Raw genomic sequence first — 27313 nt, forward strand, 5'->3', positions numbered from 1 at the left:
CCATATATCTTGAAATAATCATATCTCAGACAAATATTAACAAACCAAATGTCAAGGGAAATGGTTTATTCAATTAATAAAAATATTAAAAATGACTGGCTTTGTGGTGATTTGTAAAATGTTCCTCAAAATGTATTATTTAATTGTATTTTTCATTTTAAAACTGCAGGTTAAATTTAATAATGAAAAAAAAAAAAAAAAAAAATATATATATATATATATATATATATATATATATATATATATATATATATATATATATATATATATATATATATATATATATATATATATATTATTTATATATTATATATATTATATATATTATATATATATATATATATATATATATATATATATATATATATATATATATATATATATATATATATATATATATATATTTCCCAAATGATATTGAACATATTCAGAAGATGTTCACAGTATGTCTGATAATATTTGTTCTTCAGGAGAGTCTTATTTGTTTTATTTCGGCTAGAATAAAAGCAGTTATTCATATTTTTAACACCATTTTAAGATCAACATTATTATATGTGTTCACAAAGTGAGGACCACCCCCCTGTACATGGCCCTGTTTCTCACTATATATATGTATTATATTATTTTTTTATTCATTAATTAAACAAATGCTAATGACAATTTTAAAAACAGACAAGGTTTTAAAGCTGATTTTCTTAATATTTAGTTATAGCTCGTCAAATAGTTATACAGGCCCACACTGTATCTGCGTGCACAGATTTCCACAGATTTTTAGCCCATCACTGAATCTGTTTATTTACCTATAAATGTTTGTACATGGCGAAGCAGTGGCGCAGTAGTTAGTGCTGTCACCTCACAGCAAGAAGGTCCCTGGTTTGAGCCTCGGCTCAGTTGGTGCTTCTGTGTGGAGTTTGCATGTTCTCCCTGCGTTCGGTGGGTTTCCTCCGGTTGCTCCGGTTTCCCCCACAGTCCAAACACATGTAGTATTGGTGAATTGCGCAGTGACTGGGGGGAGAACATGCAAACTCCACACTGAAACACCAGCTGACACAGCCAAGGCTCAAAAACACTACCTACTGCGCTATTCTCCCAAAACCTAAACCTCATGACTGGTTTTGTTTCCCTACATGATGACAACTAGAATAAAACTTAAAATAATTAGTGTCTGTTTCTGCACGCAGGCATATTGTGATTTAATCCGAGAGCATCAGATGAGATCAGGAGGTTCCCTGCTGTTCCATAAGCTGCACTAACACCATCATATCAAATCAAAAGAGCTCCAGCAGCGCAATCCTCTTAACCCGGCAGAGCTTAAATACAGGCCGCGGGTTCAGCTTTCAGAGCCTGCAGGGGAGCACCGGAGATGGGAAACTCCAGGAGCAGCGCGCTCTCCAGAGACGTCCTCCAGGAGCTGCAGACCAGCACCACATACAGCCAGGAGCAGCTCTTCTCCTGGTACCAGAAGTTCCTGAACGAGTGTCCGACGGGCCGCATCAGCAGAGAGCAGTTCCAGAGCATCTACGCCAGCTTCTTCCCAGACGCAGACCCCGGGGCATACGCCCAGCACGTCTTCAGGAGCTTCGACGCAGACAGTGACGGCACGCTGGACTTCAAGGAGTACATAGTGGCGCTGCACCTCACTTCCTCCGGCAAGACTGTGGAAAAGCTGGAGTGGGCCTTCGCACTCTATGATGTGGACCGGAACGGCAGCATCACCAAAAACGAGATCCACGAGATCGTCAAGGTGAAAAAAATTAATGAAAAAAATACTACAGAAATCTATAGTTAATGCAGTAACATCTGCTGTGAGGTAATTGAATTAGTTGCTATAGTAACATGGCAACGATAGTAATTGATATGTAGTGGTCATTCTATAGTTGCTATGGCAACACAACGACTGTATTAATTGACTATAGTAATTGATATGCGGTCATTTAATTGTTGCTATGGCAACACGGCGACTAATAATTGAAATGTTGTGGTCATTCCATAGTTGCTATGTCAACACGGTAACTAGTAGTTTATATGGTGTGCTGATTCTACAGTTGCTATGGCAACATGTTAACTATAGTAATTGACATGTTGTGGTCATTCTATAGTTGCTATGGCAACATGTTAACTATAGTAATTGACATGTTGTGGTCATTCTATAGTTGCTATGGCAACATGGTAACTATAGTAATTGACATGTTGTGGTCATTCTATAGTTGCTATGGCGACATGGTAACTATAGTAATTGATATGTTGTAGTCATTTTATAGTTGCTATGGCAACATGGCGACTATAATAATTGATTTGTTGCGGTCATTCTATAGTTGCTATGGCAACTCGGCGACTATAGTAATTGATATGTTGCAGTCATTTTATAGTTGCTATGGCAACACAGCGACTATTGTAATTGAAATGTTGTGGTCATTCCATAGTTGCTATGGCAACACGGTAACTATATTAATTTATATGGTGTGGTGATTCTACAGTTGCTATGGCAACATGGTAACTATAGTAATTGGTATGTTGTGGTCATACTATTAGTTGCTATGGCAACATGGCGACTATAGTAATTGAAATGCTGTCATTTCATAGTTGCTATGGCAAAACGGTAACTAGAAATTTATATGATGTGGTGATTCTACAGTTGCTATGGCAACATGGTAACTATAGTAATTGATATGTTGTGGTCATTCTATAGTTGCTATGGCAACATGGCAGTTATGGTAATTAATATGTTGTGGTCATTTTATAGTTGCTATGGTAACATGAGCTTTAGTAATTGATATGTTGTGATTCTACAGTTGCTATAGTAACGCCATAGGGGGATTATTGTTGTTTAAAAGGAATTATTGACTAATAAATGTCATGCAGTTTTATATATATTCATTTATTTATATAACTTTTGAGATTTATTTTTTCCCTCATAATCATATACAAATTGTGAATAAATGATGAAGCCCATTATTAGTCCATTCTCATTTTCTCTTCTCTGCAGTCAATATTCAACATGATCTCCAAAGAAGACCAGAAAAACCTTCCTGACGACGAGAACACGCCAGAAAAACGAACTGACAAAATATGGGACTTTTTTGGGAAAAAAGAAAATGGTAAGCTGCCATTAATTATGACTTTTAGCTCAATAAGCTGCTCATTTGCTGCTTATTAATTAATTCTTAATAGATATTAGTGTATGTGTGGGGTGGGATTAGTGATGTAGAATAAAACCATGCAGAAAATGTTCTTAAAATTGTGTAATTTAGTTTAATTACTAATAAACAGCCAACATCTTAATAACAGGCTAATAATAAAAAGATACTAGTTAATATTGAGAATTGGTACTGAAACTAAAGTGTTACCAGACAATTTCTTAATAATGTTTCTCTTTTTTCCATCAGGTAAAATAACGGAGGGCGAGTTCATTCAGGGAGTGATGGACAACAAACACATCCTCCGTCTCATTCAGTTCGACAAACCACAGAAAGTGCAAGAAAAACTCAAAGAGAAGACACAGTGATTTCTGCAATTCAACATACAAAAATATTCTTTATTACCGCCAACATGCAGTATAAAACATTAAACATGACAGACACTTACAACTCCAAACACCAACATAAATGCATCTGATTTAAAGAGACAGTTCACCTCAGAAATAAAAATCTGTCATATTACTTCAGGAGTGTTAGTACTTCTTACTAACCCATCTTACTTGAGTTTGCATATTGAAAAATACTGGAAAAAAACTGCCATTGACTTCAATTGTACTCTTTTGTTCCTCCTGTGGAAGCTGTTTTTAATTCCAGCGTTCTTCAGAATATCTTCATTTGTATTCAACAGCAGAAAGAAACTCTTTTAGGTTTTGTAGTAATGTCATTGTCATATTTTGGGTGAACTGTGTCTTTAGGATACCATGAAACACACTGACACCAAAAACACAGTCACTTCTGTTCACAATCATCACCATCATGTGAGTGACATCACATGCAAATGAATGCATATAAATCATTTCCTCAAGAATGTAACAGTCATGCACACCGGTTTACTATTCTACTAGTGCTGCTGTTACTCTGGTGTGTAGTATTCGTGCTACACTATGAAGCTTATACACAGTTCGACCTCTAAAATGAAGAAGCCTAGGGTTCATTTTCCCATGGGAGACTCGAATGCAAAGTAAATATACAATATCTGGATTACCATCAGCATGTTTTAATGTGCATTTTGAAGACTCGCATGAAAAATTATTACATTTGAAATAAAAAAGGATTTTTACACTCAATTGGGGTGGTTTTTATGAATTTGGTCATTACAAATAACGTTAGATGGAGATGCCGAATAAACCCTGACGAAGCGAACATTTCACTCCGTTACGCTGGCCTTGTTTATTGTTGGTTGCTAGGTTACCAATACTGCAGTTAGCTGCTCTAATGCAGGTTTGCAGCTAGAAGGGATACAGCTACGGCCGGAAGTAATGCTAATAACATTGAGTTTAATTAATGTCTACCTGTGCCAATTACAGTACAGAATGACTCTGATTCATTCTTTTGATTCTCCAGAGTCTTGCACATTAAAATCAGTCTACAAGACAGCATAGCATGGTCTTGTTTGGAAAGTTCATTACAAGCTGTTCACACATCGGCAATAAAAAGCCATTAATACATGAACACCCTTACATAAAGCGCCCTTAAACAGACAGTAGTTATGTTCATTTGTATTGTTTTGTTATGTTATGATATATTGTTTAACCCCCTCTGAAATCTCAAGGAGTTAATCCTAATAAATAAATTCTCCATAATGCAGATTAAATAGTGAATGAGTTTAAAACAGGATCTCTCACCTGGGACGTGTTGGCTGTAAAATGTAGGAAATAATTTGAAACATGAACAGTTTAGCATGCTGTGGAATCACATTAATACGTTTTAACATTAGTGTTTCAGTGTTTGAAGCCCTTTATGACTTTATAACTGTTGGTTTATGTTTGGATTTTGAGTCACCACTATAATCATTTGGTGTCCCATATAAAATCCAGTTAAAATTGCATACTTGGGGTTCTAGAAGTGTCTAGAAGCGTCATCTGCTGTGGTGATTCTATAGTTGCCACGGTAACACAACAACTACAATAATTAATCAGTTGTGGTGATTCTACAGTTGCTATGGCAACACAACAACTACAATAATTAATTAGTTGTGGTGATTATACAGTTGCTATGGTCACAACAACAACAACTACAGTAATTAGTCAGTTGTGATGATTCCACAGTTGCTATGGTAACACAACAACAACTACAGAAATTAATCTGTGGTGGTGATTCCACAGTTGCTATGGTAACCACAACAACAACTACAGAAATTAATCTGTGGTGGTGATTCCACAGTTGCTATGGTAACACAGCAACTACAGTAATCAATCTGCTGTGGTGATTCCACAGTTGCTATGGTAACAACAACTACAGAAATTTATCTGCTGTGGTGATTCCACAGTTGCTATGGTAACAACTACAGTAATTAATCAGTTATGGTAATTCTACAGTTGCTATGGTAACAACAACTACAGTAATTATTCTGCTGTGGTGATTTCACAGTTGATAAGGTAACAAAATAACTACAATAACTGATCTGTTGCTGTGATTCTACAGTTGCTATGGAAACACATTAACTATAGTAATTGATCTGCCATCGATATTTACATTAGATGTTGCCCACGCTATTAGTATCTTTTAGAAGGAATGTGATAACAGAGCCGCCATTTTAGTACAGGGTAGCACTCCTTCGAAATGAATGTGGGACCAAGGTGGTCTAACGGAGGGATCGATTTATTTGTGAATAAATCTGTGCTTATTGTGTACAATATTTATTGAAAATATATATGAAAATGTCCGAGAAGACGTTAACAACATTAACATCCGTCATAACCTTGTATGGTTTGTCTGGATCGTGTGTGCCTGAAACGTTTGTGGGTCTGCAGATGGATATTATTGGATTCTATAGTTGCTACTGAAACACAAGTTAATACTACAGTAGGCTGCAGATTAATACTATATACAGTATAATACACTTTACTATAGGATTGATCAAAACAGTATTTACTCTAAACTAGTAAAGCATTTATGTTCACGTGGGCTGGTTTAGCTGGGGATAACTTGAGCAATTATGACCTTTCTAAGCTTAAATTGTTGAGCTCCTTCATGGCATCACATTACATTATACACATATGTACAAAAGCCAGGTACCAAGGCCATTTACAGTGCTGCAGTATAAATATTCACCCTAGAACTCGCTCTCCTCGATGATCTCCTCCATGGTTTCTCCTAAAGTCATTTCTCCGTCACTGCTGGACAGACTCTTCCTCATGTACAGCTCCAGGCCCGAGCTCCGCCCACAGGCCACCGCCTCTGCTGATTGGTCGAGCTGCAGTGGGTGTGGCTGTGAGGTGTCCTGGTCTCCCTCCTCATTGGTGTCTGTGTGTTGTGGGTGTGGCCTAGGACTCTTCTGTGAGAACTTCCACAGGTGTTTCGGGTGAATGTCTGAGAAACAGCTGTGAACCTCGAAGCTACTGGAGGAAACCAAGAGCTGCCAGCGCTTCTTCAGCTCCGCCTGCACCTGCAGCACAATTACCGTCATATTTACATGCACACTTACTCAATTAGCAGATGTGTATGTGAATGTTTATATGGGTTGTGTATTTATATAAAGTAGGTTTCTATGGTAATGTTTTACATAATCCTGACAGCGTACCTCTCCATTAGCGAAGCAGTACAGCACCGCAACTATCAGACCCTGAAAAACACAGAGGTTTCGCTCCTGTTAGAGGCGTTTAAGCAGTTCAACCTGCAGGAGGTCAAGAAAAGCCTGAGATCTGCGACCTGGAAGGAGCTGAGGGTCAGATGGACGAAGTTTCGAGCGTATCGGTTGCTTCCCTCCACTGATTCATCAATAATCAGGGTGAAGACGATCTCGTGGACGCCCAGCAGAGGAATCAACACCAGTGTGGCTCGAGCTAAACTGCAGAACACACACGTTGAGCATCGGCTTAATGAACACTGCAGCAGCAGAAACAGCAGACACTCACCTGTATCTGTAGTCGGTGAACTTCACCTGGTCGGCCTTTAACTTGGACAACAACAGTCTGATGATCTTCAGAAAAATGCAGAAGATTACCTGGAAGACAGACGGAGACTGATCAAATCAATAGATCAATCAATCAATCAATCAATCAATCAATCAATCAATCAATCAGAATTGTGACAAATGTGTTCAATTTGTTTGAGATGACTAAGATTAATTTGTAATATTGTGCAAAATGATGTACATAACGTACTATTTTTGAGTGATGTTATATTTTTAGTATGGTATTGCTGCATTTAGGGGACGAACAGTGTCCAGTGGTGTCGCATTGTGGCCTCACAGCAAGAAGGTCTCTGGTTTGAGTCTTGGCTGGGTCAGTTGGTGTTCACATGCGCTATAGGGGAACAGATCAACTAAACTGGCCGTAGTGTATAAGTGTGTGTGTGTGTGTGTGTGTGTGAATGAGTGTATAGGTGTTTCCCAGTACTGGGTTGCAGCTGGAAGGGCATCAGCTGTGTAAAACATGTGCTGGAATAGTTGGCGGTTCATTCCACTGTGGTGACCCCTGATGAATAAAGGGACTAAGCTGAAGGAAAGTGAATAAATGAATGAATCACTGCATTTAATAATTTACTGCGTTTACTGCATTTTTTATTACAGATTTGAGTAAAAAAAAAAATTAAGCTTAAAAATTACAAATAAAGGACAAACGTGATGCAAAAATATATTTCCTTTAATATTGACAAAAATTAGGAAAAAACAATTAGCTGGGCAAAAATGTCCAAATTGATTAAAAAATATTTATTTATTTAATTTATTTATTTAATTGATTGTTTTTTTAATTCAACATCAAAACAATATGATATAAGTAAAATTAAATAAATTGATACAATTCCAAGATGAAAAAGTGATCAGGTTTTGATCTCACACACACACACACACACACACACACACACACACACACACACACACACACACACACACACACACACTATATATATGTATTTTAATTATTAACAAAATAATTAATTATGGTTTGATATGTAGGTTTATCACACAATAGTTTCCTCTGAGATATGAAGGGTCTGATGGTGTTTTCTGTCCTCATGAGCAGCATGAGATGAGATGGCACGAGGAAACACTGAGAAATCAGCATTACACACACACACACACACACACACACACGCTTAAAATCACACGTACACACTGAACACATGACACACACACACTGAACAGAGGAAAACAATCATACACACAAATGTACACACACACGTACACAAACACTGAACAAAGAGGAAAACACTCACAATCACTGATAGTGTGATCGGGCCTCTGATGATCCACCAGATCCAGCGGATGTTATTCATCCAACAGCTTTAAACACACAACACATTATTACACACACACACACACACACACACACACACACACACACACACACACACACACACACACACACACACACACACACACACACACACACACACACACACACACACACACACACACAATAATAATAATATTAGTAATAATAACAATAATAATAACAGTGGATATGAGTAATTATGGAGACGTATTATTGTCAAGATGGTCATTATGGTTTATACTATTTTTGTGCGTCTTTGTGACGTGTATTTATTATTATTATTATTATTATTATTATTATAATTATATTTATTTTTTATTTTGTTTCATAAATTTGTCCTACGCTGCCTGTCTTGACCAGGACTCCCTGGAAGAACAGATATTGTATCTCAATGGGACATTCCTGGTTAAACAATTAAATAATTAAATAAATGAATGAATGAATATGGTCTGATTTTCTTTATCATGAGCAAAAGTACATCAGACACACACACCTTTTATTTTCATACAGTGTTTTGGCGACAGTCCAGGGAATCACGAACAGTAGAGGAGTTCCTGAAGATGCAGAATAATGAAGAATAAATATGACGACTTTTATAAATGATGAACATGATACAAACAGCGCTCAGCATAAACCAACACACACGCCTTCTGAAAATGACCCAGCTCTCTGTCAATATAGAATATGGATCCTGGTGTGTTTAAACTGAACCGTTTATTAAACAGTTATATCCATAACAATAAGTGTTTGCTCACATGACACACACACACACACACACTGAAAACATGACACACATGACAGACAGAAAGACACACATGACAGACACACACACACACACACACACACACTGAAAACATGACACACATGACAGACAGACACACATGACAGACACACACACACACACACACACACACACACACACTGAAAACATGACACACATGACAGACAGACACACATGACAGACACACCCACACACACACACACACACACACACACACACACACACTGAAAACATGACACACAAGACAGACAGACAGACAGACAGACACACACACACACACACACACACACACACACACACACACACACACACACACGTTGGGGAACTCTCCACACCACCACCAGTGTGCAGCAGTGCCAGCACTTCACCACACACCAGCTATAGGTGGAGTGGAGAGACCGTGATGGAGCCAGTTCAGTGGATGGGGATGATTGGGAGCCATGATGGGCTGGGGCATTAGGACTGACACAAACCGCAGGTTAAGCGCCCCCTGCTGGCCTCACTAACACCACTGCCAACAGCAGCCTAGTGTTCCCATGTGCTCTCCCACCCAGACACTGACCCCACTCAGCCCTGCTCAGGGCTGTTAACTGATGTGGCTGTGGGGTTGAACATACACACAGAACAAATTGAACACACACACACACACACACACACACACACACACACACTAAAAGTAAGACCTGCTGTCCTCATTTGTGGAGTGCACAGTATGAATGCTCGTCCTCACCCCACCCGATGAAGATGTACTTCTTCAGCAGAGTTTTCCTGGTGAGGACGGCGGTGAACAGCAGCGTGTGCAGGAACACGGCCTCCACCAACAGCCAGAAATAATTACAGCCCACAAAATACTCCAGAGAAACCTTCGACGCCTTGCAGATGAAGGAGATCTGGAGAACAAGAGCAGTCTCAGTAACAACCCTAGAGTGCTGTTGGGTCGTTTTCATCCTCCCTGGGCTGATTGTGAGGCTTCATTTGACCACAGCCTTCTCTGTGTTTCAACAACTGTGATGATTTCTGCTGACTGATCTTATTCTGACACATATATTGGGAAAACGCTTTATGAAATGATCAAAATCTCATCAACACACTCTGGACAGATTGACTCCCCTTTGGTGATGTTGGTGCTGTTTTTGACCCGTTGGCTTCCATTAGAAGTCAAGTTAATATTTGTTCTTCCTAAAACTTGGACTTCGACAAGACTTGTATTATTTGCTGCCATGGCTTTGTGATTGTAAATGTGATTACAATGGAAGTCAATTGGGCAAAAACAGCCCCAACATCACCAAGGGGGAGTCAATGTGAACACACACAAGGGTTAAACAGATAAAATGAGCATAACCGAATGTTTCTGTACCGCAGATTTGGTGTAGCTGTTCCATCCCACTTCGTCCCGGGGCAGGTTAGAGTAGGCGACTTGTAATATAACCTCTTTAGTGATCACTGCTATTGCTCTGAACATGAACGATACAAAGAGATTGATGTGGATGTAGTTCCTCGTACAGTGAAGCTTCCTGAAAACAACAACAGGTAAAGCACATTCATTGCTTTGCGACTATAAATAACATGAGCATATCAGGTATCTGGAGCCAGAGACGGAGTAACAGAAATGAATCTATCAGATCGATAAACAGCGAAGCTTGGAGACGCATGCTGGAAAATCAATCTAATTATGTAAGTGCCGTGGCAGAGAACATTGGTTAAATGTAAGCAAAGCGAACAGGGGCGATTCATCAGAGAACCAATGCATTGTAAATGAGTCAACGGCACTCCCCAGATAGATTCTGGATTATAGGATGAGAGAAGTTGTCGTTTTTGACGTGTTTAAGTTGAGCTGAATTGGCCCCAAAAACGTTAAAGGGGGTGAAAACTTTTGCACAGAATAAGAATGTCGACATTTTTTCATATTTTGTCTAAATGGTTTTTTTTTTTATCATTAAATAAAGCTTCATAAATTACTCTCATGTTTCCCAGAAGACAAAATGTGTTAAATTTACCCTGAATTTTACATTTAAAAGGATTTAACCACTTTTAATGCATTGTAATGGATAAAATTTATGGGGAATTGTGAATTTAGGTGTTCAAATTAAACCAAAATGGCCTCAAGAGTGATAAGAGCCAAGGGGTGTAAACTTTCACAAAATGAAGAGGTTTACATTTTTTATTATTGTTCCTAAATAGCTTCTTTTTTTTTAACTTAACATTACAATTCAGTAGCTGCAGCTGATACTTACATGCTTCCCAGAAGACAAAGTATGTTATATACCCTGATCTTTAAATTTAAAAACAATTATCACATCCTTTAATGCATTATTGATAAAATGTTATGATTTTCTGTGTTTAAATCAAAGCAAAATGACCCCAAAAGTCTTGAGAGCCAAGGGGTGTAAACTTTGGCACAGAACGAATGTCCACATTTTCATATTTTGCATAAATATTTAATTTAATCCAATTTTTCAGAAGCTACAGAAGAGACTTACATGTTTCCTAGAAGACAAAATTTGTTAAATTGACCCAGATTTTTACATGTAAAAGGATTTCACCACTCTTAGCGGATCATTATTGATAAAATGTTATGAGAAATTGGGGCTTTTTGTGTTCAAATGAACCCAAAGTGTTAAGCCAGGGGGTGTAAACTTTTGCACAGTCACTATTTTCATGTTTTCTTAATAGTTTTTCTTATTTAATACAAACAGTTAGAAGCTACATAAGATACTAGCTTCCCAGAGGATCATAAATATATAAAATTTACCCTAATCTTTAGATTTAAAAGGTTTTCAACAATCTTAATCCATCATTATGGATAAAATGACCAGAAAAAATATAATTTTTAGTGTTTGAGTAAAGCCAAATTGGCCTATTAGCGATTATAAGAGGGGTGTCAACTTTTGCACATAAACCAGACAACAAAATTGGCATATTTTGCTTATGTTTGCTGAATAATTAGCATATTAATATATTAGCATATAGTCAACATCAAAAACCTTTCATTAAAGTTGTCGTAAAACGATGAAACAACCATGTCTTAAGACAAATTCAAAATACTTTCACTCACTTCAAACGTTGTCTATATATTTATTAATTTATGCAAATGTTGATCTCTGATTTCTGTGCAAAAGTTTACACCCCCTCTCTTAATTCTGTCGCTTTCTCTCCAATTGTGCATTTTCTTGTTGAAATGAAACTGAAGCGGACCCGAGAGCGAGCCCTGCAGAACTCCCCTCACCTCAGCAGACTCATGATCAGAACAGCCAAACACAGAGAAGAAAACGACAGCGAATATCCAACAATGGACAGCACTCTCAGCACAGACTGCCGGAACACCTCTTCCTCCTGCGTGCAGAGAGACATCAGCATAAGAATAACACCATGACGGACACCATACGTCACTGTATGGCTGCAATATTCACCTCGGACTTGAAAAAATAATGGTTTTCGCACTCTGACTGATTTCTCCATACGCTGGAGGAGTTCTCCTCAGTTTTCCAAGTGCCGTTGACGGTGCATTCCTTATAGACGTTTCCAGTAGCACCTGAAAATTACAACATCGTCAATGTTTTGTGTGCATTTAATTCAAAAATGAGTCAAGGAGGAAATGTGGTTTTGGTGTTTGCATCAAATTATAGGGTTAGTTCACACAAATGTATTTTTGCTCTCTCTTAAGAGGTTCCAATCCTATATGAGTAGAACACAAAGGACGATGTTTTGAAGAATGTTGGAAACTGGTAACTATTGACTTTCACAGTAGGAAACATATAGAATGGAAGTCAATGGTTACCGGTTTCAAACATTCTTCAAGATATCATCCTTTGAGTTCAACAGAAGAAATGAATGAAGGTAAAGTGTGAGTAAATTAATTTTTGTATGAACTATCCCTTTAAATGCACAAACAAGACTTTAAATACACAAAATCTATTGGATGCAAGAGTCTTCAGTTTTAAGATGTTGGCAAAGTAATGTATATTTCTGTCAAATACATTTCTGTCAAAAATCCTGAGCTGTACTGATTATAATATATTGTACAACAATTATAATTATATTAATCATAATATATTATACAGCGGGTCTATTGGGCCAACGGGACTTGAACCAGCGACTTTCTTGCTGTGAAGCCACAGTGCTAACCACTGAGCCACCCATGTGTAGTTTTACTTATATAATGCCTTATGTGCAGCTAAAAGACAGAATCATTCGCCCTCCTGTGAATTTAGTTTGCTTTCTCCAGTGTTCCCCTCATGATGTTTCTCAGATTCAGCAGTTGTTCTCAGTGTTTCCTCTAATATCTGTTCTTCTGGAGAAAGTCTTGTTAGTTTTATTTGGGCCAGAATAAAGCAGTGTTTAATAGTGTTAAAGTCATGTTAAGCTCAATATTATTCACCCCTTCAGCAATATTAGTGTTGGATTGTCTCCAGAACAAACCACTGTTATACAATGACTTGCCTAATTACCCTAACTTTACCCTCATTACCCTAGTGAAGCCTTTACATGTCACTTTCCAGTCTAATATTATGTGCTGCCATCATGGCAAAGACTGAAATAATGACTGATCAGGACATTATAACAGATAAAAGTGTTAAATCTGACCTTCTCTGATCCAGGGTAAATAAGGAGGACAGGGTACAGAGACGACCCCAGGAGATGAATGAGGCCAACAGGCAAAAACATCAAATGTCCCATTGCAGAAAGTTCCTGTCAGGGCATGAACAACACACAGATGACTATACTGAACACTGCAAAACACACTATCTAAGAGTTTCTAGTCCAAAAATCTAAAAAATCCTAAATTAAGGAGCATTTGACAACACATGGTGTTGCTTTCAGAAACTGCAGTGAGTGAGATTTTAAAACAAGATGATTAATCTGCCAATGGGGTGAGTAAAACAATCTTGTTTTGCATTGAAATAAGGTAATTTCCTCACCCAGTGTCAGATTATTCTGCTTGTTTTAATGATAAACTCTCTTCATTCCGACTCATTATTTCTGAAAATGAGACTATATTTGTTGAAAATGCTTTTTAATTTAAGAGTTTGTAGATATGTGTACTGTAAACAAGACAAACTCTAAGTAAGAAAAGCATTTGTGTCTGTTTTGCCTCACCAGTTCCAGCAGGGAGAGTGGCTGTGAGGAATCGAGTGCAGTTCTCCTGATATTCACTGCGTTTGTAGATCAGATCATCCAGCACAGAGCCCGAGACCTCCAGAAGAACACAAACACACTATATTTACATGCTGTGAGAGATCTTATACTGCAAACATGTGCTTTTATTGTCTTGTTTCTCGTCCAAAAATCTACAAATACTTCAATCAAAAAGCATTTCCTAAAGGCAAACAAAAATACAGTGTTGTGTTCAGAAATGAGTCAAAATTAAGTGAGATCATCCCTAAAACAAGCAAAATAATCTGCTAATGGGCTAATTAAAATAATCCAGCTTTTTCCTTTTGACGTAATTCCCCATTGTCAGATTATTTCACTTGTTTTAAGGAGAAACTCATTTCATTTTGACACATTATTTCTGAAAACAAGACTACATGTTTTACTTAACTGTTTCTTGATGTAAGAGTTTAATGATATTTTAGACGAGAAACAAGACAGAAGTGTTGATCAAATGTGAGTGTTTGGGGTTTTTAACACTAGGTGGCAGTATTGATACACAATATAAGCAAAATTATTAGCTGCAGAATTGATGTTTAAGTGATCAGTGGAGTTTTCACAGTATTTTTATTATGTTTTTATCTCTGGGGAAAGTGTTATTATTTTCAGTTTGGCCGTTTTAAACATAAATATAAATATTTATATATATATATTTTTTTAGGTCAGTATTATAAACCCACTTGTGTTTTCTGATTATTCAATTTGTCTAATTAATTAGTTAACCTAATTAAACTTAATCAAAGCTTTAAGTTGCACTTTAAGTTGAATACACTACAAACATGCATTCCTATTTATTGTCCATCATACAGATATGAACTTTTCCATAGAGTTATTAGTTTTTAACCATTAATGTCAATAAAGAACCTTCATTTTAAATGTACTTCTTTGTAATCTTGTTCAAATATTATTTTGTTGTACGCTATAGACATAACTTGAATAAATACATTTAATTAATTTAAAGCATTAGAGTAAAAAATTAAATTTGTTCATTCATAACTCATTTGGTTTGAGTTTTGCTTAACATTACCAGTTTATGGGTAACCATAACTCTTTTTCTTTATTAAGTCAAAGTAACTTTGAGTTAAACTAACTTATTTCATTAGGTGATTTTCTCTAAGTATATATTAAATAAGATAAAAACAAAAGCATTTTGTGCAGTGTATCCTGCAAAATGACTAGTAAAGTATTATGCACTGCACCACTTTAAAGACCAAAGAATTTAATTTTTCTGAAATAATTTATTAAAACTATTAAACTCACCAAACAGCACTTGGGAAATATTTTAAAGCCTCGATTTTATTTTAGGAGAGATTATAATGTCGTCTTCACCTGTAAATATTCTCCAAATCAAGTCTGCAGGTTTCCTCTCAACTATTTTGAGCAATTAGAAAACCAATGTATTTTTGGGTTGATTTAAGACTCTTCAGCTTTGAATGTAAATTATTATCACACTATCATTAATACCAGAGAGCGCCGTGTGTCTGCCAGCGCAGCGGAGCTGATATTAAACACTTCTACAATGAACACATAAATATTTACATTCTTCCTAATTTACAAAGCCAACTTCTGCATCCTGAGTGTTCTAGCAGATGCTGGGTTTAAGTCGGATATTTAACTGTATTATTCATATGCAAATTGAAGATTTATGTCGAAAATGGAGAATCTGGATAGTGATAATTATACGGGTCAAAGATGAAAGGAGTTTTAAAGCATCAAGACAATAAAATACCTGCTGTTCTCAATGCTTTAAAGTGTGTCCAGTTTAACTTGATAATAACAATTGTTCATTTGTCTCTACAAAAGTCATATTTAGATCAATAATTTTTTTGGTATATTAAAAGACTCTATTTACAGATCACAGTGTGACCAAAATACTGACTTTTTTGTTATCTGCCACTAGATTTTACACGCAAGTTTTCATAATTTCACAGAATCCCATTTAATATCGTCACTTATTATTTGATACTTTTTTTTAACTATGTTCAGCTCAGAATAAGTGTGTTGTTTATTTGTGACATAAATATATCTGTTACAGTGAATGATGATGAACATTATTTTGCATATTTTCACTCTTTATATGCTCACTATGTGTATAATATCACTTTTGTCCATTTATTTAGATTATTTGGAGTCACCAAAATAAGATGCCTTATTTAAAATTCATTTGTAATTACTATACTTCATCATATATACATTTAATACTAGAATTTATTTTCATTTTCCTTCGGTTCGTAACAACTGTAGAATCACCACAACAGATCAGTTACTATGTTACAGTGTTACAGTAGCAACTGTAGAATCACAGCAACAGATTAATTACTATAGTTGCTGTGTTACTGTAGCAACAGTAGAATCACCACAGCAGATCAATTACTATAGTTGCTGTGTTACCATAGCAACTGTATAATCACCACAACAGATGAATTCAAGTACTTTACAATAGAATGATTCATAAAGTGTCACTATTAATTATTTTCATATTGGATCCAAGCATTCAGAGTTATAATAATATTCATGTAAATGATGCACTTTTATTTAGATTAAATTTGACATGTTCAGTAACTTTCACCTCAATGTTAACAATGCTAGAAATATGGATTATGCACAGACGGGGAGGGTTATGATGATTTCTGCTCTGTGAATCTGCTGAAATCTGAATCATTGCATAAAGCCGTCGTCCATGTGACGTTTGACACACTTGAGAAAGTTGTGAAAGTGTCTTTTTACATTCGTTAAGTCCACATTCATCTCCATATTAAAGCTGAAGACTTATACACATTTAAACATGATCGTTTATGTACATCATCTCTGATAGCTAATTAATTTAGTCTTTGTCATGATGAAAGCACATCATATTTGACTAGATATTCCTCACTAGTATTCAGCATAAAGGGACGTTTAAAGGCGTAACACTTTTTCATTATGGGATGTTGATCTCTGCTCTGTCTACTGCTGATGTTGAAAATCTTTACAGTTTAACAAAGTGAATTTTGTTGACATTTTAGTCATTATAAAATATAATATAATGTATGAGAAATAATATCCAGAGAAATAAATGTGTAAAATAACAGGAAATGTGCTGCAGTTTATTATAAGGTTTCTGTAGCATAATATACAACACCAACACAGACGACATAGCACTGCACACTGTTAAAAATGATCAGAAAATCACTTTCACAATTTTCAAGGTTAAAAATTATTGAAGAAAACATCAAGATCCCATAATGCAATTCAGAAATAAAAACATGATCACAAAATAAAGAAATCTGCTAATTGACATGTATTTTTACAGTGCATGACTGCGTTACTGCTGTCAGATTATGCAGAAATCAGCATGTTTTGATGGAGTTCCGCTTCACCTTTACCATGTGTTACAGTGCTCGTAAATGTTTAATCACGTCATAAATGTTCAGCGGCGCTCAGACTGTGTCATAAATCATATTCAGATGATCATGTCTGGAGAATATTACGCAACACAGCTCCGCCTGATCTCCAGAGATTCAACACGCTGACAGAGAGAGATTGAACATGATAACATAAAATAATATTAAATGAGTTTGATTGTGACTGTGAAAAAAGTTGCAAGTAAAATTATTGCAGATTTTGCATGATAATATTGTGCTACTTGTTGCTTCTGTCATGACTTTTTGTTTTATTAATTTACAGTGCACTTCTAATTAGTTTTTTTTCTACCAATGAACATTTATACTGAAAAAACAATGATAGAATTTACTTTAAAATAACTTTCACTTAGAAATTACTAGAAAATTCCACAATATAAAGAGAGGTTCTGCAAAGTTAATGCTATATAGAAAAAAAAAACATGCTGAATTAAAAAAAAATAAACAAAACTAATACTTTGAATTTAAATGACCAAAATAGTATTTAAATAAATAAACAAATATATATATATATATATATATATATATATATATATATATATATATATATATATATATATATATATATATAAATATATATATATATATATATATATATATATATATATATATATATATATATATATATATATATATATATATATATATATATAGCATGCTGAATAAAAAACAAAACTATGAATTGATATGTTGAGCTTAAATGACTGTAAAATAGCACTGTCTCCAGTATTATTAATATATGTATACACCATAGACAACATTTAAAGTGTATCAGAGTTTTCAAATTTGTTTTAAAACAACAGTGGGTGTTGTTTAATAACATTTTAACCACTTCAAATGTTTACTACATATATACACTGGAGAAAATAAGTTTGGATTGATTGCAATACTATTTTAGTTTTGCGAATAATCTGATTTGCTCATTTATTTCCCCCTGTTGAAAAAGCACGAGTGAAACCTCATCCTCATTGTTATCTGCAAGTTAATCTGTCATTTAAAGTTTCTCAAAGTGTAGATCAGTGAAGCTGTGAACGTGTATCTGGAGGATCTGCTCTTACCGGAGTGCAGCACAGAAACAGAAGCAGAAGCGGTGCAGAGGAGCGTCTCCGGCCCATCTGCAGCTCCGTCAGCATGGCTCAGTGTTCAGCAAACATCCCTCATCATGCAGAAACACACGGAAGCACAGCAGATCCGCACTGTGTTCACTGCTGTACTGCTGCTGCTGGGAATGATCAGAGCTGCGCAGTTCACTGATGACCCTCCCAGACACACACTCGAACACTCACAGCGCACAAAACACCGAGAACACACAGAGAGGGAACACAGAATACACTCGCAGCGCAGTCACTGAAACAGAGGACACTTACAGTGCACAGTCACCGAAACAGAGAGAAAGCACAGAGAAAACAGAAAACAAAATACACAGAGAAAGCACAGAGAAAACAGAATACACAGAGAATACACAGAGAAAACAGAGAATACTCACAGTGCAGTCACTGAAACACAGAGAACACTTACAGTGCACAGTCACCGAAACAGACAAAACACAGAAAGCACAGAGATGACACAGAGAATACACTCACTGCACAGTCACTGAAACACAGAGAACACTTACAGTGCACAGTCACCAAAACACAGACAAAACACAGAGAAAGCACAGAGAAAACTGAGAATACTCAGAGAAAACAAAAAATACACAGAGAATACACTCGCAGCACAGTCACTGAAACACAGAGAAAACACAGAGAATACACTCACAGCACAGTCACTGAAACACAGAGAATACACAGAATACACAGAGAATAAACTCAGAGCACAGTCACTGAAACACAGACAAAACATGGAGAAAGCACAGCGAACACACAGAGAATAAACTCACAGCACAGTCACTGAAACAAACAAAACATGGAGAAAGCACAGAGAACACACAGTCACCAAAACAATGAGAAAGCACAGAGAAAACACAGAGAATAAACTCACAGCACAGTCACTGAAACACAAACAAAACATGGAGAAAGCACAGAGAAAGTACAAAGAACACACAGAGAACACACTTTCAGTGCACAGTCACCAAAACACAGAGAACACACAGAGAAAGCACAGAGAAAACACAGAGAAAGCACTGAGAAAACACAGAGAAAGCACTGAGAATAAACTCACAGCAGAGTCACTGAAACGCAGACAAAACACAGAGAAAGCACAGAGAAAACACAGAGAAAGCACTGAGAAAACACAGAGAAAGCACTGAGAACACACAAAGAAAACACTTTCAGTGCACAGTCACCAAAGCACAGAGAAAACACAGAGAAAGCACAGAGAATAAACTCACAGCAGAGTCACTGAAACGCAGACAAAACACAGGCAAAACGCAGAGAACACAGATTAAACTCACAGCACAGTCACCGAAGCACAGACAAAACACAGAGAAAGCACAGAATACACAAAAAAATACACAGAGAACAGTATCTGAAACACAGAAAACACACGGAGAAAACAAGGAGAAAACACTCACAGCACAGTCACCGAAACAGAGAAAACAGAAAGCACAATGCACAGTCACATAGAGACAGAGAACACACAGAGAAAACACTCACAGCACAGTCACTGAGTCACAAACAAAACAAAGAGATTACACAGAGAAAACACAATAACCAAAGCAGTGAAAACACTCACAGCACACATTAACTGAAACAGACAAAACAGAGGAAATAGTGAAGACAGAGAGGGACAATAAAGACACAGATGACAGAGAAACACAGAAAAAAGATGAAGAATGCAATGACAGAGAGAAAACACAACAGAGAAATCCCAAAAGAAACACACAGTAGACAAAGTATGCCAGAAGCACGGGTAATTTAAATGCACATATTTATCATATTACTGGATTTTTATATCTTATTTTCACTAAATAATTGAATGAAATCTCTTATTTTAAAGCAAAATCAATGTAACACTCCTCATTGTCAGATTATTTTGCTTGTTTTAATGAAAAACTCTTCATTTTCACTCAATATTTCTGCATATTTTTTGCATTGATTCTTAAAACTATTTCGATTTAAAACTCCAGAAGTCCAGAAACTAGAGTAAACAAAAAGCACTCAATAGGTCTGCTTCCCTCATGTGGTACGCCATGTTAAACATGATTAATGATGATAAGAGCATTTGTTCGTCTGCTAATTTAAAAGACACAAAGCTGTCAGTCACAGGCAGCGAATGCGTTTCTGTCTCCATAAATTAGTGTTATTATGAGGAACACAGCACCAGCCATTCATCAAATAAAGCTAATAAATAACAGCAGACGTCTTTTCCTCTCACTGTACGAGCAGCAGACGTAAATCCTTCACTCGTTACCTGCCATAATGCATCATTAGCAGCTTTTAACTCTGTACGCCAATTAAAGCGCCATTCAGGAACGTCGATCATCATACATTAACAAAATGGAAAATAATTGCATTGAACATCCACAAACTTACACATCTAATAGAGCTCAAACTTCTAAACGAGACGTGCATCATGCAGATATTTAAATATCAACATTAATGACTAATTAATCTGAATGAAGAACACAGAATGCACATTAATGGAATATAAAGGTCAAATATATGTAGACATTCACCAATACTGATATTGAAGGCACTTCCATATGCTGATTATTTAACCTTTTACAATGTTTTAAGGCAATATGGTGGCGCAGTGGTTAGTATAGTTGCCTTACAGCAAGAAGGTCTCTGGTTTGAGTCTCGGCTGGGTCAGTTGGTGTTTCTGTGTGGAGTTTGCATGTTCTCCCCGTGTTGGCGTGGGTTTCCTCCGGGTGCTCCGGTTTCCCCCACAGTCCAAACACATGCACTATAGGGGAACTGATCAACTACACTGGCCACAGTGTATGTGTGTGTTCTGGTCCTCCAGATTGGGGGTTGATGTAACAGCTCGCCTCTTATAAGGATGTTAACAGACTCTAATATGGTGAGGCTAAATATCAACTTCAATATATGGCCCAGGGAGTAGGTAAGAGTGTTTTTAAGTCATTTTATTTGCATTGGTGTTCATAGCAGCATCAAATACTCAGATAAATAACGTGTTAATTAGCTCAGTAGTTGAAAATTGAAAATATACAGTATATCAAAAGCTATATGAAGTATATCAAAGCTTCAGCAGATAATCAGGAGAACTTGACGATTCATAATGAAGTCTGTGATTTACAAGCTGTTGAGACATTATTATGACGATACTGCTGAAGATGAAGAGCGCTGAAAGACTGACTCTGCAATATAAACCTCTCTCCTGGTGTGTGTGTGTGTGTGTGTGTGTGTGTGTGTAAATGAGCTGCTGTGTGCGTTTCTCCACGTCTGCAGATGTAAACAGACTGAACTCCTGCAGTCGGACAGTCTGAAGCTGAAGTGTGTTCTCATGATCTCTCACACAGGGTCAAGAAGAGCTGCAGATACACTGAAGACAGAGGATCAACACACACACACACGCGCACACACACGCACACACACACACACACACACACGCACACACACACACACACACACACGCACGCACACGCACACACGCACACGCACACACGCATGCACACAAACATATATCCATACCAGCACACACAGACATGCGCACACACACGCACACACACACACACACACACACACACACACACACACACACATATATATATACACAAAAATACATACACATACAGACAGACATGCACACAGACACACACATGTACACACATCCACAAACTTGCATAAACATACACAACATACAAATATATACACGCATGCATACTGTATATACACACACACACACACACACACGTAAAAACAAATATACACACACACAGGTGCATACACAAACACAAATATACACACAAACATAGGCCCATGCACACAGACCATGCACACACACACACATGCACTCAAACAAACACACACACCTTTGGGAAACTGATCCATTATTATTATTGTAAAGTAGCATCACTCAAATACATGCAGTGTCTGTGAGCAGAGTTGGCTTCTGGAAGACATTAAAGGCACAGTTCACCCAGAAACAGTCTGATCCTGTCGTCATTTACTCTCCCTTTACTTCTTTTAAACATTTGAGTTTCTTTCATCTATTGAACACAGAAGAAGATACTTCGATGAATGATGAAAACCTGTAACCACTGACCTCCATACTAGGAAAAACACATGGAAGTCAATGGTTACCAGTTTTCAGCATTCATCAAAATATCCTCTTTTGTGTTCAACAGATGAAAGAAACTCAAAGGTTTAAAAGGAGGAGTGAAGAGTGAGTAAATGTACATTTTCTGGATGAACTATCCCTTTAAAATCGACAGTGTTTCCACACACTGGACTGGTGGTGTGTATAAGATCTGAGCGCTCAGTGAATGAGTTTCCAGCGTTTACTCTGTGAAGAGTCGGAGCGACGGGAAGCACCTAAAAGCCAGCATAAATCTCTCGCTCTGGATTCCACATGACCTTGCGAGTAATTTTTCCTGTTTTTTTCGCAGCTCTTTTATTTCCCATCAGGACGTGATGCGGGCCGCTGTGCACATGTGGATGTGTGTTGAGTTCAGATTACTGAGATTAATGACAGCATTAGTGAACAGTGAGAACTGTTAAACACACAAACACACGTCACACTGCTTCATATTAGCGCCTCACATTTACCAGCTGATAGGGAACGTCCTCTCAACGTTTTCTCAACATTAAAGGGGACAGTTCGCCCAACAATTCCAATTCTTACTCATCCTTTACTTATTTCAAATCTTTTTGAGTTTCATTCTTCAGTTAAACACAAAAGCAGATATTTTGAAGAAGATGAAAACCGGTAACCATTGACATCCATAGTAGGAAAAACAAATGGAAGTCAGTGGTTACTGGTTTTTTAGCATTCTTCAAAATATCTGCTTTAGTGCTCACCTGAGGAAAGAAACTCATAAAGGTTTGGGACAAGTAATGGAGTAGATGGATTTTAATTTTTGCGAGAACGGTCCCTTTTAGAACAAACGCTTCACCTCAACTTTATATTGTTATATTTGCGGTGGTTGGTATGGATTTGTTATGCGTTATCTAATGGTATTAAAGGTGTTTGCTAGGGTGTTGCTAAGGTATTCTGAGTGCTTGCAGGATTTTTACCATGTAGACAGATTTCAGCGCATTACTAAGATTGTGCTAAAATCACGTTTTTTTACAACGGTTTACTAAAACAAACATGGTTTGTTTTAATGTTTATTCATATTCTAGTATTTTAGATAAATCAAAACAGTAAACTTGACTTGTTTTGAATACTTTTATTTTTAAAAGGTATTAAAGATTGGGTCATTCTGAGTGGTCGCTCGAGTGATCTGGGTTGTTACTGTACAACTGCGGGGATATTTGGGGTGGTTACTATGACTTTACTGTGTTGGACCTTCCTGCTTAAATAAATAAGTAAATAATAATAATAATAGTAAAATCATTCAGTGTAAAGCAGTGGTGTGTAATAACTGTGTGATTCACAGTTCTCTCTCTGCTGTGTGGATTTCAGGTTTCTCTTTCTGCTGTTTTATCAACAGTGTCAGTGGAGATGACAGAATCATTTCTCGTCTTCTTTACTCTGCTAATAAACATTAAACCTTCATTAATGCAGATGTTAAACTGTTATAATGTTCGTCTGAGTCTAGTTTACGTCTGCTGTTTTGCTCTCTTTGTCTTCTGCTGTATATTATTAATATTGCTGTATTTCTGCAGTGTACCTCATCTTTAGTTTACTGCACACTCAACACTCTTATGATTGCACAGAGTTGGGATTTTTCAGCTTGTAACTCTTTCTGCTGCTAGATAGAGAACTTTCATACATTTGCATAAAGAACCATGATTTAAAAGTGCTGTGTAGAACCTGAAATTATTTAAATGATATTTTCATGAATTATATTATTATTATAATCATTATTATTATTATTATTATTATTATTATTTTTCTTTATTATTATTAGTAGTAAAAGTAGTAGTAGTAGTAGTTTGGTTATTTATAAAGTATTTATTAATAATTTTTAGCAATAATAAAAATCGTAATAAATGCAATAATGAGAAGAAGTTGAAGAAGAAGAGCAACAATAATAATATTAAAGATTTTTAAAATTATAACAAAACAAACTACTACTACTACTACTACTAATAATAATAATAATAATAATTAAAACAACAACAACAATAAATAATCGAGAATTTTAACAATAAACAAATAATAAAAACAATAATAAATGCAATAATAATAACAACAACAATAATAATAATAATAATAATAACAACAATAATGTAAAATATTAATATAGTAATAATAAAAATAATTAAAAATATAACAATAATAATAATTATTCTATTTTTACAACAACAACAATAATAATACTAATAATGTAAAATTATAATAGTAATAATAACAATTGTAAATATAACAATATTAATAATAAAATAATTTTTACAATAATAATAATAATAATAATAATAATAATAATAATAATTTCATTATTTTACAATGAACAAATAATAAAATAGTAATAAATACAATAATGATAATGATAATAATACTTAATTATTATTATTATTATTATTATTATTATATTTTTACAATAACAACATAATAATAATAATAATAATAATAATAATGTAAAATAATAATAGTAATAATAATAATAATAATAATAATTAAATTTTTTACAACAATAATAATAATAATAATAATAATTCATTATTTTTACAATGAACAATATAAAATAATGATAAATACAATAATAATAATAATAACAACAACAACAATCTAGAAATTGAAAAAAAAATAAAATAATAATAATAATAATAACAACAACAACAACAACAATAATACTAATAATTATATATTTTTACAATAATACCATAATAATAATAATAATAATAATAATAGTATTAACTGTAGTGATTGTACTGTGTTCAGCCCCACACCGGTGCTGTTCCTCTTCCTCCTGCTGCTGTGGTAAACACAGGCCTCTGTTGGAGAATCTGATCTTAAACTGTTTATGTGCGGCTGTAAATGGGTTAAAGTGTGTTTGGCGCTCTGGACAGGTGCTATCTGCGAAATGTAAACGCGCCGATGATAGATGCGTAAATAATTAGCAAAGAGTAGGTTTGTGTTGAGTTGTTTCATCTTCAGCTGCAGGTGAACTGAGAGCAGACGCTTTCTGAAGACCCTTTACTGTATGCGAGTGATCTAATGTTAACTGTCTGTGTGTGTGAGTGTGTGAGTGTGTGTGTGTGTGTATAATACCACAGTGATGACGTGACCAGCTTTACTGCTGCTTATCAGATGCAGAACTATATTTGGCTCTTCTTGGAAGGTTTGTGAATACCTGCGGACGACAATAGAAAGATCTGTGTGCTTCCATTAGTGCTGCAGGACACATCAATTTACTAAAAATACATTTTATTGAATGAATTTCTCAAAAGTCGAGCTTCACTTTGAAAATGGCAGTTAGTTATTTAGTTTAACATGAAATGATGTTAATGTTGTTGTATATACAGTTTATTATTTTATAATAATCACAAATCACAAATTGTGTCATTTTATAGTCAAACAAAACTGGTCAATGACAGCGAGAACTGGAGTTATTATAGAGAAATAAAATTATATAAGACATATTTTAAAATAACAGAACTAAAATTAATATCGAAATACGAACAATCAATATTCAAACAATCAACTCTTGCAAATAAACAGTTGCAGGTAACAAAGAAGTTTCTATGGTAACAACTATAGTGATTGATCTGTTGTGGCGATTGTACAGTTGATATGGTAACAACAACAATAGTGATTGATCTGTCATGGTGATTCTACAGTTGCTATGGTAACACAACTGCAGTGATTAATCTGTTGTGGTGGTTCTGCAGTTGCTATGGTAACATGACTACAGTAATTGATCCGCTGTGGTGACTATAGTGCACCATAGTAATTGATTTGTTTTGGTGATTCTACAGTTGCTATGGTAACAGCAATAATGATCGATCTGTTGTGGTGATTGGACAGTTGCTATGGTAACACAGCAACCATAGTGATTATTATGTTGTGGTGATTAAAACAAGCTAAATAATCTCCCAATGGGCTGAGCAAAAAATGCTGCTTATGCTTTGACAAAGGGGAGAAACTCACTTAATTTTGACCCCTAATTATTGAAAGATAATAATTTTTGCTTGTCTAAAAAATGTTTCTTAATTAATTTTTAAACTCTTAGATATTTGGACTAGAAACAAGAGAAAGTCCAAGAACGGCATTATTTGCAGTGTATTATGGTGCAGGTCTAGTGTCCCGCAGCCGTGGTTCTCCTCTGGATCTCTGCGCTCGTGTCTGGCTCGTGTGTTTACATTCTCGGCTCAGTGAAAGCGTCTAAGGCCCCCGGCAGACGGACCACCGTATATGTGCAATACTAGCAGGAAAAACAAACACACTGCTGAACATCCAGTCCGTCCTCGGTCAACACACACACACACACACACACACACACACTCAAGATCCTCCATCGCCAGCCCATCATGCTTCTCTGGATTCAGCTAG

The 27313-nt window shown here is 35.9% G+C and overlaps 2 protein-coding genes across 4 annotated transcripts; one reads left to right on the top strand and one right to left on the bottom strand.

The window, feature by feature from the left end:
* Positions 1-1313: 1313 nt before the first annotated feature.
* Positions 1314-4263, top strand: rcvrnb (recoverin b). Of its 2 annotated transcripts, none has more exons than XR_015503600.1 (3): positions 1314-2476; positions 2636-3098; positions 3387-4263. XR_015503600.1 is itself a non-coding variant. In NM_001317755.1 (3 exon segments), coding segments are annotated over 3 exon segments (612 nt in total).
* Positions 3515-26114, bottom strand: glp2r (glucagon-like peptide 2 receptor). Of its 2 annotated transcripts, XM_087275492.1 has the most exons (16): positions 26033-26114; positions 19612-20434; positions 19344-19502; positions 18808-19245; positions 14295-14391; positions 13782-13886; positions 12608-12729; positions 12424-12530; positions 10555-10711; positions 9928-10087; positions 8910-8970; positions 8358-8424; positions 7055-7143; positions 6849-6987; positions 6721-6762; positions 3515-6585 (listed from the first exon to the last, which is right to left on the bottom strand). In XM_087275492.1, the coding sequence occupies exons 4-16, from the start codon at positions 18880-18882 to the stop codon at positions 6253-6255; spliced, it is 1554 nt and encodes a 517-aa protein (XP_087131618.1). In that variant the 5' UTR covers positions 18883-19245; positions 19344-19502; positions 19612-20434; positions 26033-26114; the 3' UTR covers positions 3515-6252. The 2 variants fall into 2 exon arrangements, with proteins under 2 accessions (XP_087131618.1, XP_087131619.1); XM_087275493.1 differs by lacking the exons at positions 19344-19502; positions 19612-20434; positions 26033-26114 and having other exon boundaries at positions 12639-12729; positions 18808-18989.
* Between the last annotated feature and the right edge of the window lie 1199 nt (positions 26115-27313).

This window comes from Danio rerio, chromosome 12 (genome assembly GCF_052040795.2).
Source record: "Danio rerio strain M-AB ecotype USA chromosome 12, GRCz13ab, whole genome shotgun sequence".
In the NCBI taxonomy this organism is placed as follows: domain Eukaryota; kingdom Metazoa; phylum Chordata; class Actinopteri; order Cypriniformes; family Danionidae; genus Danio; species Danio rerio.